The sequence below is a fragment of the Mirounga angustirostris genome, unplaced genomic scaffold, assembly GCF_029215605.1.
Source record: "Mirounga angustirostris isolate CCGP_5_RB_7025 unplaced genomic scaffold, mMirAng1.0.hap1 SCAF_3, whole genome shotgun sequence".
NCBI lineage: Eukaryota > Metazoa > Chordata > Mammalia > Carnivora > Phocidae > Mirounga > Mirounga angustirostris.
The window spans coordinates 142,264,873-142,284,120 of record NW_026991711.1 but is presented as its reverse complement, the minus strand read 5'-3'; the positions used below and the strand labels follow the sequence as shown (position 1 = coordinate 142,284,120).

The window sequence follows — 19,248 nt, the reverse complement described above, 5'->3', positions numbered from 1 at the left end:
GCTGCAGCAGCTTGCATTCCCACCAACAGTGTAAGAGGGTTCTCCTTGCCCCACATCCTCACCAACATCTGTCATTTCCTGACTTATTAATTTTAGCCATTCTGACCGGTATGAAGGTGGTATCTCGTTGTGGTTTTGATTTGTATTTCCCTGATGATGAGTGATGTTGAGCGTCTTTTTGTGTGTCTGTTGGCCATTTGGATGTCGTCTTTGGAGAAATATCTGTTCATGTCTTCTGCCCATTTCTTGATCAGATTATTTGTTCTTTGGGTGTTGAGTTTGATAAGTTCTTTATAGATTTTGGATACTAGCCTTTTATCTGATAAGACATTTGCACATATCTTCTCCCATTCTGTCAGTTGTCTTTTGGTTTTGTTGACAGTTTCCTTTGCTGTGCAAAAGCTTTTTATCTTGATCAAATCCCAGTGTTCATTTTTGCCCTTGCTTCCCTTGCCTTTGGAGACGTATCTAGCAAGAAGTTAGTTGCTGCAGCCGAGGTTGAAGAGGTTGCTGCCTGTGTTCTTCTCTAGGATTTTGATGGATTCCTATCTCACATTTAGGTCTTTCATACATTTTGAGTCTCTCTTTTTGTGTATGGGGTAAGAAAATGGTCCAGTTTCATTCTTCTGCATGTGGCTGTCCCAAGTTTCCCAACACCATTTGTTGAAGAGACTGTCTTTTTTCCACTGGATATTCTTTCCTTCTTTGTTGAAGATTAGTTGACTGTAGAGTTGAGGGTCCATTTCTGGGCTCTCTGTTCTGTTCCATTGATCTACGTGTTTGTTTTTGTGCCAGTACCATACTGTCTTGATGATTATAGCTTTGTAATAGAGGTTGAGGTCTGGAATTGTGATGCCACCAGCTTTGATTTTCTTTTTCAACATTCCTTTGGCTGTTTGGGGTCTTTTCTGTTCCATACAAATTTTAGGATTATTTGTTCCAGCTCTGTGAAAAATGTCAATGGTATTTTGATAGGGATTGCTTTGAATGTATAGATTGCTCTAGGTAGCATAGACATTTTAACAATCTTTGTTCTTCCAATGCATGAACATGGGATGTTTTTCCATTTCTTTGTGTCTTCCTCAATTTCTTTCAGGAGAGTTCTATGGTTTTCTGAGTAGAGACACTTTGCCTCTTTGGTTAGGTTTATTCCTAGGTGTCTTACGGTTTTTGGTGCAATTGTAAATGGGATTGACTCCTTATTTTCTCTTTCTTCTGTCTCATTGTTAGTGTATAGAAATGCATCTGATTTCTGTGCATTGGTTTTATATCCTGCCACTTTGCTGAATTCCTGTATGAGTTCTAGCAATTTGGGGGTGGAGTCTTTTAGGTTTTCCACATAGAGTATTTGTCATCTGCAAAGAGTGAGAGTTTGACTTCTTCTTTGCCAATTCGGATGCCTTTTATTTCTTTTTGTTGTCTGATTGCTGAGACTAGTACCTCTAGTACTATGTTGAACAACAGTGGTGAGAGTGGACATCCCGGTTGTGTTCCTGACCTTAGGGGAAAAGCTCTCAGTTTTTTCCCATTTAGGATGATATTCACTATGGGCTTTTCATATATGGCTTTTATGATATTGAAGTGTGTTCCCTCTATCCCTACGCTGTGAAGAGTTTTAATCAGGAAAGGATGCTGTACTTTGTCAAATGCTTTTTCTGCATCTATTGAGAGGATCATATGGTTCTTGCCCTTTTTTTATTAATGTAGTGTATCACGTTGATTGATTTGTGGATGTTGAACCACCCTTGCAGCCCAGGAATAAATCCCACTTGGTCGTGGTGAATGATCCTTTTAATTTTTTTAAAGATTTTATTTATTTTTGAGAGAGAGAGAGCGAGTGAGCATGAGCTGGGGAATAGGCAGATGGAGAGGGAGAGGTAGACTCCCCACTGAGCAGGGAGCCCAATGGGGGGCTCAATCCCAGGACCTTGGGATCATGATCTGAGCCGAAGGCAGACGCTTAACTGACTGAGCCACCCAGGTGCCCCGGAATGATCCTTTTAATGTACATTTGGATCCTACTGGCTGGTATCTTGGTGAGAATTTTGGCATCCATGTTCATCAGGGATATTAGTGTGTAATTCTCCTTTTTGGTGGGGTCTTTGTCTGGTTTGGGGATCAAGGTAATGCTGGCCTCATAGAAAGAGTTTGGAAGTTTTCCTTCCATTTCTTCAGAAGAATAGGCATTCTTCTTTAAATGTTTGGTAGAATTCCTCTGGAAAGCCATCCAGCCCTGGACTCTTGTTTGTTGGGAGATTTTTGATTACTGCTTCAATTTCCTTGCTGGTTATGGGTCTGTTCAGGTTTTCTATTTCTTCCTGTTTCAGTTTTGGTAGTTTATACGTTTCTAGGAATGCATCCATTTCTTCGAGATTGCCTAATTTGTTGGCATATATTTGCTCATAATATGTTCTTATAATTGTTTGTATTTCTTTGGTGTTGGTGTGATCTCTCTTCTTTCATTCATGATTTTATTCATTTGGGTCCTTTCTCTTTTCTTTTTGATAAGTCTCTTCTCCTGTTGGGTTTAGGTTTTATTTGCTGTTCTTTCTCCAGCTCTTTAGGTATAAAGTTAGGTTGTATATTTGAGTCCTTTCTTGTTTCTTGAGAAAGGCTTGTATTGCTATATATTTCTCTCTTAGGACCACCTTTGCTGCATCCCAAAGGTTTTAAACAGTTGTGTTTTCATTTTCATTTGTTTCCATGAATTTTTTGAATTCTTTAATTTCCTAATTGACACATTTTAACTTGCTCTTTAACTTCCATGCTCTTTACCCTCCATGTATTTGACCTCCATGTATTTGAGTTCTTTCTAAATTTCCTCTTGTAACTGAGTTCAAGTTTCAAAGCATTGTGATCTGAAAATATGCAGGGAATAATCCCAGTCTTTTGGTACCATTTGAGACCTGATTGGTGACCGAGTATGTGATCTGTTCTGGAGAATGTTCCATGTGCACTCGAGAAGAATGTATATTCTGTTGTTTTAGGATGGAATGCTCTGAATATATCTTTGAAGTCCATCTGGTCCAGTGTATCATTCAAAGCCCTTGTTTCCTTGTTGATCTTCTGTTTAGATGATCTGTCCATTGCAGTGAGTGGACTGTTGAAGTCCCCTACTATTATTGTATTATTATCAATGTGTTTCTTTAATTTTGTTATTGGTTTATATAATTGGCTTCTCCCAAATTAGGAGCATAATTACTTACGATTGTTAGATCTTCTTGTTGGATAGACCCTTTAATTACAATACAGTATCCTTCCTCAAAACTTTTTTTGTTTTATTTCCTTGGAGCATCATCCTCAAAATGAGTATTTGAGAAACTTTATATGTTTATCTTTGAAGCTTGTTTAATGTTAACTGGCAACAGAGATTTCTTTGGGTTTTAGTGTACTACTTCATGCTTTGCTTCAGTATTTCCCAGAATCCATTCTATCCTCAAGAGGGTTTGTAGTTAGGTGTCTTTCAGGTATTTTGAAGTTTTGAAGTATTTTGATGTAACAGATACCCTTAAAATTCTTACACATCAATACAAAGTAGTTGAAGTCTCCATGGTAAATAGGATTAAGTATTTTAATATACTACAAAACATGTGTGCCAGATGATGATGTTAAAATAGTTATTAATGAAACTGAAATGATGTTCTGCCTTTATGTTTGGGTTTATTAGATGTGAAGACATGGTAGATGTGCGAAGGTTAAAGATGCTTCAGATGGTACAGTTGTTTAAATGTGAAGAAGATGCTGCCCAGGTAAAAGATCAATCAGGCACATGATGTAGTTGTATTCTCTTAAAAGATTGATTTCACCTAACTGTAAAAAAAAAAAAAAAAAGTGTACTTTTCATGGTTCTTAGAAAGTAAATGGATTAAGTCAAATTCTAGTTTACCTTATTAAAATAATAAAGTGGTTTTTTACTTCCAGTTATTTTACTGGTCTCATTTGACTTATCTTCTCAATGAAATCCTCTATTGAGTGAGAAATTGGGATTATTTATTATTTATTATTGTTGACTTACTTGTTAGTTACATGCTAGGATTAAGGCTGGTATAGCACATTGCTTTTTTAACTTGCAAGAGGGTTTTTCAACTAGATGAGCCATATGCTATCTTTGTGTACTTAGCATCAGAGAACATCATTTCAGGTTGACCTAGAGGAACTTTATGATTTTAAATAGTAACATAAATCTGTAATTAGATTCCAGTAAGATCCATATTATATAAACACATGATCTTTTTTTTTTTTAATTTAAATTCAGTTAATTAACATATAGTGTTATATTATTAGTTTCAGAGGTAGATTTCAGTGATTCATCAGTCTTCTGTAATACCCAGTGCTTAGACATTAAGGAGAACACTTGATCTATTAATATAAATCATGTGCTATTAATTTTAAAAAAGTGCTTCTCTTTAATGTATCTTGTCCTTAGATCTTAAAAATTTTGAGGGGGAGGAAAAGTCATTAATTCATATAGCTTTCATTTAATGAAATAAGCTATTAAGCACTTAGGTTATAACTAATAGATTAATTAATCATATGGTAGTAAATTTCTTTTTATAAATATGGTGTTTTGATATAATAAGAGTTATGGATCCAGCTTCACTGTTCTTTATTTTTATTTAGGCAGTAGAATGGCTAAGTGAACTTCTGGATGCCCTGCTTAAGACCCACATCAGATTGGGTGATGATGCTCAGGAAACGAAAGTTTTACTGGAAAAGCATAGAAAATTTGTTGATGTTGCACAGGTGCAGAACTGGTTATCTTCCTTTTCTACAAGCTCAGTGTTTGAATAGCTTTCTGCATGATTATAATGTAACTTAACCCTCCAAGTCCAAGAAGGTTAGTTATGTTATTCCAGAAATATCACAGAACTAAGAAAATGTCAGCTGGTGCATCAAAAGTAGCCTGCATAAACTTGAGAGGGTTTATGTTTTCCTGAATACAGGTTCTGTATGCTCCCTCTGATTTATGTTTTATATTATGCCATTTTTTAGGCAATCCAACTGTTAATTCACAAAAGTTAATAAGAAATATGTGTTAATATCAGTACAGTAGAAACCCCAGTTTCTGTATCTCACCAGTGTTAGTTTAACAGTACAGATTTTGTGTATGTGTGAAAAGTATCATAATTTATTTTCCCTAATAATTGAGTTCTCAGTGAACAATTGTGGTTTCCTGTATGGGATAAAAAGTGACCTATAAAGAGCCCATCTTCACCCATTTGTTTTGGCTAATGAATGATCAGACATTCTTTTTGGCCTGTGGAATTGACAAGAATGAGATGGGGAAAAAAAGAAGAGAGCAAAGCCTAACAAGAAAGAAAAAATTCAAAGTATTGTTTCCCCATCCTTTTTTATGCCTGCAGTTAATTTGTAGTAGTAAGTGCCGTGGAGTCATTCAGGATTGATTTCCAGTAGTGTTACCTATTTGCAACCACAGTCCTTCCTGCACACGTTCCTGACTCTCTTTTCAGAATTCTTTTACTATAATTTCATGTTTACTTTTTCTTTTTTAGAGCACTTATGACTATGGAAGACAGTTGCTACAGGCCACAGTTGTGTTGTGTCAGTCTCTGCGCTGCACATCTCGGTCATCTGGAGACACACTTCCTCGACTGAACAGAGTATGGAAACAATTTACAATAGCATCTGAAGAGAGAGTGCATAGGCTGGAAATGGCTATTGCATTTCACTCAAATGCTGAAAAGGTTCGCTTTTTTAAAAGTGTAGTCTCAGTAGTATTTATTGTATATGTTTAAAATGTATTAATTTTAATATTGTAATTATGTGATTAGCCTGTGTTTTTTTCCAACTTATATTAATCCCATTGTTTAAAGTTTGTTTAGATATAATATATTGTCCTAGAGAGTTCAAATCAAATTCTCGGGTAGTATAATCCATACCGGTGCTGGCTTACTATGGTTGGAGAAATCCAAAACCATCTAAGAGTCGTCTCTCAATAGTGCTTCTCTTCTTACCAAACCTGACCCCCAGAATGAGCTATCTTTAGGGTGTCACAACTCCCATCACTTTCATTATGCAAGGAAAGGACATTTTGCCTCTGCAACTAATTGTCATAAATTTTTTAAAAGGCACTTTGTAATTTTGTAAGGTTTAAAGTAGAGACTACCCAGCTAAAAATAATGAGAATAAAGATGAAAGTAAAACCTTTTTTTCATGTGTTACTTTCTAGAATTTATTTAATGAATTCATTAGTCCCGGAAACCAAAAATGCAATATGTAGTGTTATTTAGGCAAATTTTCAGTAGAGCCCTTTTTTTTTTTTTTTTTTAAAGATTTTATTCATTTATTTGACACAGAGAGACACAGCGAGAGAGGGAACACAAGCAGGGAGAGTGGGAGAGGGAGAAGCAGGCTCCCCGCAGAGCAGGGAGCCCGATGTGGGACTCGATCCCAGGACCCTGGGATCATGACCTGAGCCGAAGGCAGTCGCTCAACCGACTGAGCCACCCAGGCGCCCGAGCCCTTTTCTTAACTGCACAGAGAAAATTTATAGCACCAATCCTTACATTTCCACTCTGAAGAGGAGCTTTGTTATGTAGTTAACTTTGTTTTGATCTCTCAGAATGAAAGTTTCTGTGTAGGGGATGTTCAATACAATATGAAATGTGAGAAACTGAAGATGTAAATGTGATATAGCCTTGTCTGTAGAACAGAAGAGATGTGACCAGGAATCTCTGGAATTGGGCAGTGTTCTAATGTACTTCGGTTGGAAAGTGTTTATAGTCAACTCTTGCTGAGCTGGTCACTGAACTCCGTAGGTCAGTGTTTTGGTTGGTTTAAAATAGGCGTAACAATGATGAAGGTGAAAGTATATAAAATGGCTTAAACTTGTTTATCTACTGATTGTTTCATTTTTCTTTTAAAGATTTTATTTATTTATTAGAGCATGCACAAACAAGCAGGGGGAGGGGCAGAGGGAAAGGGAGAAGCAGACTCCCCACTGAGCAGGGAGCCCGATGGGGGGGCTCAATCCCAGGACCCTGAGATCATGACCTGAGCCGAAGGCAGATGCTTAACTGACTGAGCCACCCAGGCACCCATACTGATTGTTTTAATGAAAAGTTTTTATTGAAGTATATTAACACAGAAAAGGGTACAAATCATAAATGTTTGTTGAATTCGGTCTTTTCAATGAATTTTCACAAAGTGAGCATGCCTGTGAAATCAGCGCACTGTTTGAACAACGGAACATTACCAGCACCCCAGAAGTTCTGCCACCCTCTTTTAATCACATTGTTCCTGCTGCCCCTGCCTCCTGTCCAAGGGTGACTACTGGCCCAATTTCTAACACTACTGATAACTTTTTAAGATACTGCTTTCAAAATGTATCTGCAAGGCCACTCCGGAAAACAGTATGGAGTTTCCTCAAAAATTTAAAAATAGAACTACCCTTAAATCCAGCAATCCCACTATTAGGGATTTATCCAAAGAACACAAAAATACTAATTCAAAGTGATGTATGCACCCTGATGTTGGTAACAGCATTATCTACAGTAACCCAAGTTATGGAAGCAGCCCAAGTGTCCCATCCATAGATGAATAGATAAAGAAGATGTGGGGTATATACACAATGGAATATTTTTCAGCTAGAAAAAAATGAAATCTTGCCATTTGGCCACCACATGTATGGAACTAGAAGGTATTAAGCTACGTGAAATAAGTCAGTCGGAGAAAGAAATACCATATGATTTTACACATGTGGAATTTAAGAAACAAAACAAATGAGCAGAGGGGAAGAAGAGAGAGGCAAACCAAGAAACAGACTTAATTATAGAGAACAGAGATGTTATCAGAGGGGAGGTGAGTGGGCAATGGGTTAATAGGTGATGGGATTAAGGAGGGCACTTGTGAGCACCAGGTGTGTATGCAAGTGATGAATCACTGTATTGTACACCTGAAACTAATTAAACTATGTTAACTGACTGGAATTTAAGTAAAAACTTAAAATGTATCTGCAAGGAGATTTTAAGATCTAGACTTTTTTATGAGGCCATATAAGAATGTAAATGGTTGAGAGTTTTTTTGCATAGAATATTAATGTTCCTTTTTCTTCTGCTACGTGGCCTTTATCATGCTTATAATTAGCACAATTTAAGGTTCTTTACTGCTCAAACCTTTGTAAAGCTTTTTGTTATCAGATATTATTTTCTTCTTTATTGCATTTTGTTTTATACCGGTAAGCATAAATATAATCATAATAACTATAAGCAACTTATAGAGTATAATGACTGGGAAAGTATTTAAGTTGAATCTAGATTTTTATATAAAGTTTTTTATGAGTAATGCTGAAATAAACAGATTAGATTAAGTATAATGCAAAAATAGTTGCAAAAATAAATACTTCTTTTTCTTCTCCCTTCCCCACATTTTGCAGTTTTTTTCTTATAATCTAGTGTGTATCTTGGACTTACAGCACATCTCAATTTGAGGGACTAGCCACCTTTCAAGTCTTCACTAGGCTTGCTACTATATTGACTAGTGTGGGTCAATACCTATAGACTTACCTGTTATAAATTATAGCAGTTTCTTTCTTCCTCTCCTCCCCTTGTTAAATTTAAATGATAATAGGTAAGGAAAATAGTATTTTATCAAGGACTGTAGAACTTCCTGTATTTGAATTATAACCTTATCAGTTTACATCAGGTAAGTCAGCAGATCAGTTTTTTAAAATAACTGTAAAGTGCCTATATAGGTCATCCCATCAGTTATGTGTTTGTACTCTGAGTATATGTTGTTTTGAATTTATATTTTCTTTCATTTTTGACATCTGTAAGCTGTTTGAGGTCAAATTCTATATCTCAGTCACATCCCAAGCTGCTAAATAAACATTTAGTACAATAAATAATGAATAAATGAAGGAATATTTCTTAAGCACAGTTTGAACTTACTTTCTGAATAGTAGTCTAGTATTATTTTTTTCTTGGAAATCACTGTAGACTTTTTGTACTCCAATTATATATTATTAGTAAGGATTATGTATTTCATTTTATTTGAGTTTTTTGAGCCAACTTCACCAGTAATCAATCTTGTACAATGGTGTACATGGAGATGCTAAGAACAAAACAAAAATACCTTCAATCTACTGAATTCACATGAGCTTGATTGCCTTTCTATTATCTCTTGATTGATGTTGCCATTTTATTTGTTGCAGATTTTGCAAGACTGTCCGGAAGAGCCTGAAGCTATTAATGATGAGGAGCAATTTGATGAAATTGAAGCAGTTGGGAAATCACTTTTGGATAGATTAACTGTTCCTGTAGTTTATCCTGATGGGTATGGTACATGTTCTTATAATTTTGTCTTTTTATTGGTTAGGTCTTAAAGTGAAATCATCAAGAGAGGAAAATCTGTTTTTTAAAAAGCCAAGTAAGTTAGCTTTGGTTCACATCTTCAGTTCCACAATAAATTGGTTTGTAATGAAAAGAAATACAAACTCAGCTCTTAGCAGCAGTAGCAGTTGGTACTTGCTGCTGTCAAATGCAGTGCTTCTTGACAGCTTGCTGTAGAAGGTTGGTATCCTGGGTTCTAGCCTTGGCTCTGATGGGAGGGAGTAGGATGCCTCTGGGCTTCATCCAGGGCAGAGAAGGGGAACGCTGGGGTGTAATGTTTAGTGAGCTTATATCAAACATCAAGTTAAACACTTCACCTCATTATTTTTGACCAAACAGTGCTAGACCAGTATGATTATTCCTGATTTACAGATGTAGAAACCTAACCTCAGAAAGATTAAGTGTGAGGTGCTCAGGATTTCACAGCTTCTAAGTAGAATTGGGATACAGTCTCAGGATGGTCCAACTCCGAACGCATTCTCTTTCCTCTATGCTATATGGAGTCTGAATTTCTTCATTTGTAAAATGATGGGGTCCTGATTCCCACATTGCTTTCCATTTCAAAAGTTAATAATAAAAGTAAGAAGTAATCTCATGCAAATAAATGGGCCAGTAAATGAATCTGAAGGAGCTTCATCCCTGAGGATCTCAACCTCAGTGAAAATAATTTAGAGGTAATCCAGAGGATATTTAATTCAGATGACAGAGAAACCAATCATTGGATGCATCTATCCTTACTCTGTAGTATAGTGTAATGGATAGGATTGTGGACTCTGGAATCAGATTTCTTGGGTTTAAATCTCAACTCTACCACTTACTAGCTGTAACACCTTGGGCAAGCCACTCAGCCTTTTTGTGCCTCAATTCCGTCATCTAAAAATAGGGACATATTATTCATACCTTTTCAGGTTACAGGGGCAGGGGAATTACAGGAGCTAAATGTATATAAGTTGCTTAAAACGAATATGGCACAGGGGCGCCTGGGTGCTCAGTCGGTTGAGTGTCATACTCTTCGTTTCAGCTCAGGTCATGATCTCCGGGGTCGTGGGATCCAGCCCAAAGCCTGGCTCTGTGCTGGGCGCAGAGCCTGCTCGAGATTCTCTCTCTCACTCCCCTCCTCCCACTTGTACTCTCTCTCTATAATAAGTAAAATCTTAAAAAAAAGAAAAAACAACAAAAAAACCCCAATCTGACACATAATAAGTGCCATTGCTATTGTGTCATGAACTTCAAATGATTATTTGGAATTGATTTTAGGAAGATATAATTTTATTCCCTTGAAAGAATATAATTCATAGTCTGCATTTAGATAATCTTTGGTCATAGCCAAAATTGAACCATCAGAAGTAGCGTAAATTCATAATTAGATATCTGCAGTGTTTAAAAGAATAAAATCTAAAAATTTATAAATTTGGCTTGTAACAGTATTAGAGGGTGCCTTCTGGTTGTTCCATTCTAGGGAGTCCCCACCCCCATTTCTGTGCTTCATAACCAGTTGTTAACACCATCTCCATTCTACTCAGGTCAGCCTAGGAACATCTATAACAAGGAATTTTGCTGGGAGTTCTCCTCCTTTGTTCTACAAATAGTCCATATAGCATTTCCTCATGTTTTTAAGATTGAGAAATAAGTTAGTACTGTATATTCAGATTTCATAACCACCACCTTTAATATTTGGAATTGTTATTCTGTTCCATTTATATGATAACCTGTTGATGCTATATAAAGTTTGCTTGGCAGCAAGCTTATTCAGATTTATCTTACGTAACATTGTCCTGGAAAAATAAAAGAAATTAGATGATCTCTCTGGATTCATTACTTGAAGACACCAGTTCAAATGTTGGTTTTGCCACTGTGTGATCCTAGTTAAGTCATTTAATTTTCTAGGCCTTAGTTTTCTGATCTTAAAAAATACAGAGCTTAACCAGATAATTTTAAGAACTCTTCTAGCTCTAAAAGATTCTGTGACTCTGAATACAGTATCTTTTCAAGTGGGATAACATTAAATGATTTTATCTGTTAAAAGTCCCAAATGATGCCTTAACATTAATCAGATATTTTACTTGCCAGCTATATTAGACATTTTGTGTACATAACCCTTATCCTTGAAGAACACATACAAATTTTATATTTGTGTATGCTTATGTACCCCAAACTGAAAAGTAGAATATCTCCAATGTTGCATTGTTTCCTTTATTGTTTCATTGTTTGGTTGCATTTTTGATCTATTGAGATTATCATAAGTACATATGATACGACATTTAATACCACTAATGTTTGTCTCTCAACATGTCTTAATATATTTTATGCCATTTAAAAATGTTTCTCCCACTGAATTACTACCCAAAGATAAGCAGTATGGTCTGCAAATGAACTAATGCCATATCACATATATAGTATTTATGGTAATCTTTGCTCCCTTTTGCATTTGCTGTGATCAGTGGATTTCTATTAATCTGATTGTGGTTTTTCTGTTTGTTTTGATTTTTAGAACTGAACAATATTTTGGGAGTCCAAGTGACATGGCTTCCACTGCAGAACACATCAGAGACAGGATGAAACTGGTTAGTCTCAAAAGGCAGCAGCTGAGACATCCCGAAATGATGACCACAGAGAGCTAATAGCTACCAGCTTCCCACATATCTGCAGTTCATAATCCCGCATGTCGTTGGCATACTACAGCATTAGCCGCAATACATTAAGATACATTTCACAGCCAGGATAAGCCTCATTTCTTTCCATTTTACATTTCTTTCTACATGTTAACACCTTGCAACTACCAAGGCATCATTATTTAACTTGCTTTGAGACCATAGACTCCAAGTATCTTAAAAGAAGGAACTGTAAACATTGCACTGAAAACTTGCTTTAAAGCTTTACCTGACCTGTCAATTTGTAGATGAACAACTGATAATAAGCTTTGAATGGTGCTAATAAGAGTTTAGGAAATCTCTCTATAAAAAAATGGTTGACCTTCCTCCCCAGGTGATGTAGTAAATTTAGACTATAGTTAAATTGTTATTAATAGACAGTGGTGTACTCAAAAAATTTACTTTGTAATTCTTCTTCAAAATTGATTATTTTTATTGTGTCAGTATGAAGAAAACCTTCAGATCTTTGATATATCATATTCATTAAAAGACATTTTCCTATTTGTATTGATAATGTATTAAAAGTTGTTTGTGCTTAATAAAAGTCTTCTTTTAAACATCTTATTTAATTTGGTGGTTATATCCTATTTCCAAATATGAGTGCCTTATTTCAAAGGGCATTCTTAGGATTGTGAGGATGGTTTAATACTTGTTTTTTCATGTTGGCTGCATGTGTTTTAGCCAGGAAATTCATATGTAAGCATGTGTATGTAATAAGCATGTTTAATTATGAAAAATAATTGTGAAGAGCAATTTAGATCTTAAAGAACTTAAAAATAATGGAATACTATTTCTAATTGTTCTCTTCTTCAAGTTGAAAAATATCCAAATTATTAACTACTCTGAAGATACTTTGTCTTTGGGGAGGAGGGTTGGGGAAGAAGGCATACATAATTACTTAAGTGTAACCCTTTATATCAGAGGAATATTTCTGGAATGAAAATAGCAAATGTTAATAAAATTTAATTTCTCATGATAGACTAGAAGCAAAATTCTGAAGCAGTCTAATAACAAAAATTGTACAACTCTTTTAAAAATAAAATTTATAAAATTTTAATGCTTTTAAGTTTATATTAAGTTTAAATAGTAAAGTACATATTTTTTGTGTTAATTTTTATTTCAGAAACTGTTTTTGAAAAAAATTAAAATCTTTTAGTCTGTGATCAATACAAAATTATGCAAAGAATTGTATGCTGGTTCCTTTCTCATGTCCACAAAAATGTTCATGTATCCTCCAATGCAAAAAACTTCCGCTGAACTTGCTGGTTTCTCCAGCCTTCTTCACTGTCAGACCTCTTGGAGAAATCCATATCCATTCCCCCTGCATCCTCATTGCTCACTGTTCAACACCTTGCAATCTGGTTTTACACAGCCACTTCAGTGAAACTCTTCTCAGTGGGCTCTCAGTTACTGAATTGAACGATTGTTTCTTTTGGCATGCATTCCTTATCTTTCTCTGTCTCTGCAACATTTACACCATTGAGCAACCTTTCCTAGATGGTGTCTTGTCCCTTGAAGATGTCATCCTCTGCCATAACTGTTGAATGCAGTCACATAACTCTTAAAATGTATCTACTAAAATGTGCTTTCAGATTCTGTCTTCAGACTGCTTCTGGAGGGATCTCATCCTTGGGGTTTCTATTTTATTTTATCCCAGTGTTTTTTGTTCCATATCTGGTCCGAAATGTCAGGCCCATACTTTCACCTACCTACTTAACATTACAGCCTAGATGAAGTCATCCTCTTTTTCACTTTTCTTCTCTCTGAGCAATTTTGGTTAATTTTTTTCTAGTCAAACATGTCAGAAAATCCTCCCAGAAGCTGCTACTACTTCTGAGAACATTCTGGAAATTCCTTCTATATTTGATATCTTCTCAGTCTTTTAGGACTTCTGAGTATGAACTTTTGTGATTCTTCATTTCAGTTTTCATAATGGTGCTAACCACATGCTACAATTGTTTATTGATGTCTGTGCCTGCTACATTATAATCTCTATTGAGGGAAGGGATCTTGTGGGACTCTCCTGTTCCCAGCCTTTTGCTCATAGTTGCTCACTTCCTCTGTATGTGAATGGTCTGTTGTAGGCATTAGTAATAATTCCCTCTGTTTTTTAGTCTGAAGTGTGTTTTAAATATATTTCCTAAAATTATGACTGACTCATCAATCTACTCATAAGGAAGTCATTTGGTATTTTAGATACTTACATATTAGGTAATATAGATATTTAGCTACACTCAAGATCTATTCTGAATTTCAGAATAGTAAGAATATTTTTATTAAGACTTTGCTAGAAAGGAACTGCACTGTAAGTAATGGGACTCTTAGTTTTATCATCAGCTTGACTACTTACTGTCCAATGAGTTAATTTTTAATATGCCTTAAGCTATCCAGCCTACAGCAAGAGTAAAATAAGGCATCATCTGGAAATGTTATTTGTAATTTGAGGATTTCAGATGAAACTGAATATGCTTTTGACAGGATACTGTTGCTCTTCATTTGTAAATTTGCTGCTACTTTTATATGTATACATACATATAAAATACATATGGGTATTCAGTGATGACTGAAAACCCAACAATGCCCTAATGTGTTTTTTTTTTTCATAGCATTAGAGTTTACTTAGAGTACATGTGAAGGAAGTGACTGCAGTCTGTTTGAAAGCATGAGTTCTTTGTACATCAAGAATTAATGTTGGCCCACAAATGGAGAAAGAACCATCGTTTCTATCTGCCATTATTGGTATATGCCACAACTTTCTACATTACTTTAGCTCATCTCAGGGAATTCTTGAAGTGTTAATTGGGCTAGTTTTATTTTGTTTTTTATTTGTTCGTTCTTGTTTGGGGGATTTTTTTCCCTCTTGCCTTCTTATTGTATATTTGCTCCTTTTTAAGCTCAGTATATAACAGTCTTGACATCTGTTCTTCACACGTCTGGCCCAGCAAAGTTAAGATGCAAAGATGGTAACTTTATTTTGGATAAAATTAACTTCATTCCAATCCTCATTGTTGTCGACCTTACTCTGCTAGGATGACTCATTGATGATGGTGATGAAACTGCTCAGTCCGCCAGCCAGGATGTTGATGGCAGGTCTAGGCTTCATTACTGTGTAGAAGATTGGATACTACTCTCACTTTGTAGGCATTTAAATTGGCCAGCGCTCCTGAGTGTTAACTAGTATTGATGTGTTGTTTCATTACCTGTCAGTTGAAATATGGGGTGTGCTGTTTAGTTTGTTATTGTTGGTGGCATACGCTTTAAGGTGAACATGATGATTACATTCTGATAGTGCTGAGCAAACCATACTCTGTTGTAAACCTGTTGTAACCAATGGCATTATTGTGAGATTAGCTGAACGTAACTCACTGTAGGGCCTACAGTCAGAGGAAGAACTCTGAATTCTCTACTACATTTAAGTTCCTTGCCAGAGAGATTGGATATTGCTGTGTACTCTTCCCATCCTCACAGGACCATAGTAAAATCCTGTGGTTCCTAAGAACTAAACATGCTGTGGTTGCTAAAGTCCTCCACATTTTGAGCTTATTGAAAATGGTATGGGAAACTAACATCAGTAAATATCGTCAGTGACAAGAGTTACGTGGTTGAGATATCTTTGGTTAAACCCCCAAAGGAAAAATTCCCTAGAATTAAGAAGATAGGCTGGAACATACCTGACCAGTTAGTTCCCTAATTAGTAAACTTATCAGTGTTAACTTTCAGTTCTGAAAATAAACAGCTTCAGTTGGAAGTGGAAAATATACTTCTGATATGGAGGGCAACAGATACCTCGATGAGGCAAAAATAAGTATTGATTTAACATCTGACATTATGTGTCTTCAGGGTATGCTATAGAAACGTCTAGGTTTAGCTAAGAAGCATAAATAATGGCAAGCATAATAAAGATCATAAGAAAGCCAAAGTAAGAACTGTAGTGAATATAATGGAAAAAGTTTGGAGTTTGAATATCTGACTCAAAATCTGGCTTTGCCATTTACTGACCTTTGTAAAAATGACTAAACGTCTCTGGGTTTGTAAATACAATCATATTTAAGAATGTGTTGAAAACTACAATATTATCCAAAGTGGAAGGAATTATTATTATCTTTTCAGAATAAAAAATAGAACATTCTTTAATGTCACTCTTGTCTCAGATGATGAGCATAGGGTCATGGGGGAAATGGCACTATGCTCACCTCTCTGAGCTCCATTTCCCTTACATTCAGAATTACATACTGGAAATACTAAGGGTGGAGTCAGTGAGCTCATTAGTAAATAACAAGACTTTTAAATCTGACAGATTAACTCTTTTATGGCAGGATGATAGACCAGCGAGATGGAAGACAAGTGAGGAGTATCTTCTACTTTGGGGGTGACAGGACATGACACAGTGCCATTAATAAATAAGTAAGTAAAAGTCATACTCAGAGTGGATCTCAGCCAGCACCAGCTGGTGGAAACAGCAAAAGCACAAAGCTGTTAAAAGTATCCTAATAATTAACAGGCATGGCTTGAGACTACCATTAGTACTGTTACGGTTAGAGAAGAGCAATCTTGATCAACGAGCAGTGATAATAACAAAGACTGGTCCTGTAATAGACTGCTAGAACTAGGGATGCTCTGTGAAATAGCATAAATACGGGGGAATGTTTTAAGACTGAAAAAGGTTTGTAGATACGATCCTGAATAACATGACTGCAGTATTTTAAAGCAAACCTGAAAACTTCACAGCACTAATCTATGTGCTCCAACAAAAGCAGAGCCTGTACTAGAACATGAAGCGCTTAGAGGTCAAAGGAAAGCCAGAAGTGTGACTACATGTTTTGAAAGCAATGAGTAAAATTCTTAAAGAATCAAGATTACTTTTGTTAGAGAACCCTTATGAGGTGCCGTATATATATATATATATATATATATATTTTATATATATATATAATATCCCTATATAGTTATATAGAAATTCTTAGCAAATAACTGAAGATAGTTACCAGCCACTAAGTAATACGCACAGTGTTGTTAATGGATTTTAAGTCAGGCATGTGGAAAACTACTGACAAAGGGCTATTGAAGTCTGAAGCCAGTCTTAGTGAATCTCAAGGAGTCACCTTAGAAGTATTTACAAGTTACATGCCATCACTTTAGGTCGCCCCCAGATGAGTCCCTCCTTGGAGAGACAGAGGATAATTCAGATGTCCTTCCACTCAGAACATAGGGTCCTGTGCAGTATGATCAAACCTCACCTTGTGTTTTGGGTCTACACATCTTTTATTATAGTTGCCGTAGTTCTTTTTTAGTTTAGAAGTCAGGTAGAAATTTCTGTGCTTGATGTTTCTCTTAAGAATGTTTCTTCATCTTAGCTCTTACATTAGCCTACACAGTCAACAAATTTGTTGAAAATATATGATCAATATGTGTATTTTTGGAAGGTGTGAGGGGATCAAAATGTAACTGACAGTTTTGAGCCAGTATAGATTTGAGAGCTGATTGGTCACCTCACACTCAGGAATATCTCCTCACAAGGTCTTAAGTTTCTAAATTGACACTTAAGAAGAATTTGATGATTATCTTGCCATGAGATCAATAATGTAATTCTCAGTGGCATTATTTGGTAAGTGTTGCACCCTGGAATTTTTTTTCCAACATTTTATAAAAATTTTAAAACTAGACTAAAAAAATTAAAATTTTACAGTGTATCAATCACCTGGATGCTAGTTAGCATTAACTCTGCTTGCATTATCACATATCCATCCATCAATTCATCCAATTGCAGGCATCTTCACTTTTCCTACTAATAACTGCAGCATACATATTAACTAGAGCTCAGTATGTGCTTACTACATTTTTTATGTAAAATTAGCATACAATGAAGTGCATGAATCTTAAGTGTGCATCTCTTAGTGTTGGAAAATGCATACAGTGCTATCAAAATATAAAATGTTATCAGAAAATCCCCCTTTGGCCCTTTCTAGTCAATCCTTGACCCCACTCCATCCTCCCAAAGGCAACCACTGTTCTTTTGTCTACCAGAATCAAATTTATCTGTTCTAGATCTTTATGTAAATAGAGCCACACAGCATGTACTCTTTCTAGAAGCCTCTTCACTTACCGTTTTTTGGAAATATATCCATGTTGTTAGGTGTTTTAGTAGTTCATTCCTTTTTATTGCTGAGTGGTATTCCATTGTATGACTATATTGCAGTTTATCCATTTTCCTATTTATGAATACCTGGGCTGTTTCCAGCATTAGTAGTTATAAATAAAGCTGCTATGATTATTCTTAATGTAAGTCTTGTGTGAAGATAGGCTTTTATTTCTCTTGGGTGGATACCTAGGATTAGAATTCCTGTGTCATAAGGTAGTTTTAAAAGAAACTGCTATACCTTTTCTAATGTGGTTGTACTGTGTCCCGGATTTTCGCTATATTTTGGATGTGTAGAAAGGTGTAAACTATTTTTATGATTGATATTTGAAATATTAGAAGTGGGTTTGTGATAGAAATGGCATTGTTAACGGTTGGCAGTTGGTGTTCTTTGAGGAAAGAAATACCTGTCTGCCCAAAACAGCTCCCCAACGGGTTCCTATGCCTGAAATGTTAGCATTAGTTTCACTTCTTGAAAGATTAAAGCATTTCCCAAGCATGGTGATATATTAGCTAGAAGAAACAGCACTGGTTTGTTTATTTTACTAACTTTTGCCACCCGTTTTCAGTAGGTGAAATAAGACCAATTGTAATACAGAAAAGATTATTTCTGTTCAGTTGGGGTAGAAGGGGTAATCAAAAATGTGTACTACTAGTCTGTTCTGAGTACAACAATGTGAGAGAGAACCATCTGGATGGGAAAGCCCCCCAATTGGTGGTCAAGAAACCAGAAAACGGGGTGGGAAGAATTCTACCTCACAGTTGTGATAGGGGATAGCTATGTTTTTACAGGACATTTTAGGCTTTACAAATCATATCTTCTGTGTTGTCTTTTTGTTTAGTACCACCTAGCTATAGTTATTTCACACCCTAGTGACTTGCTTATTCGCTGTGTTTTACCCTTCCTGCCTGTTATATTACATATAGCAGTTACTTGTATAAGCCTGTAAAATTATAATCATATGTATGTTTCTAATGCTTGTGTTCAGAGATATTTATGTATGGTTCATCCAATCTTTCCTATTCAATTTTTAAGGGCTGGGATATTTGGCCTCTACTGTAAATCCCTATAATGTTCCACACATTGTAAATGCAATAAAGATGTTAAGAA

The 19,248-nt window shown here is 35.8% G+C and overlaps 1 protein-coding gene across 5 annotated transcripts in view; it reads left to right on the top strand.

Moving 5' to 3' along the window:
* The window catches only part of SESTD1 (SEC14 and spectrin domain containing 1), a 148,753-nt gene extending 129,505 nt beyond the window's left edge, over positions 1 to 19,248 (top strand). For 3 of the 5 annotated variants that reach the window (XM_045868433.3, XM_054506113.2, XM_064586778.1), the window contains 5 exons: positions 3,668 to 3,749; positions 4,621 to 4,743; positions 5,514 to 5,705; positions 9,173 to 9,294; positions 11,842 to 15,789. In XM_045868433.3, coding sequence (XP_045724389.1) covers positions 3,668 to 3,749; positions 4,621 to 4,743; positions 5,514 to 5,705; positions 9,173 to 9,294; positions 11,842 to 11,971 — 649 coding nt within the window. In that variant the 3' untranslated portion in view covers positions 11,972 to 15,789. Of the gene's footprint in view, positions 1 to 3,667; positions 3,750 to 4,620; positions 4,838 to 5,513; positions 5,706 to 9,172; positions 9,295 to 11,841; positions 15,790 to 16,317 lie in introns of those variants that run through there. The other 2 variants (XM_045868437.3, XM_054506114.2) reach the window with 2 other exon arrangements.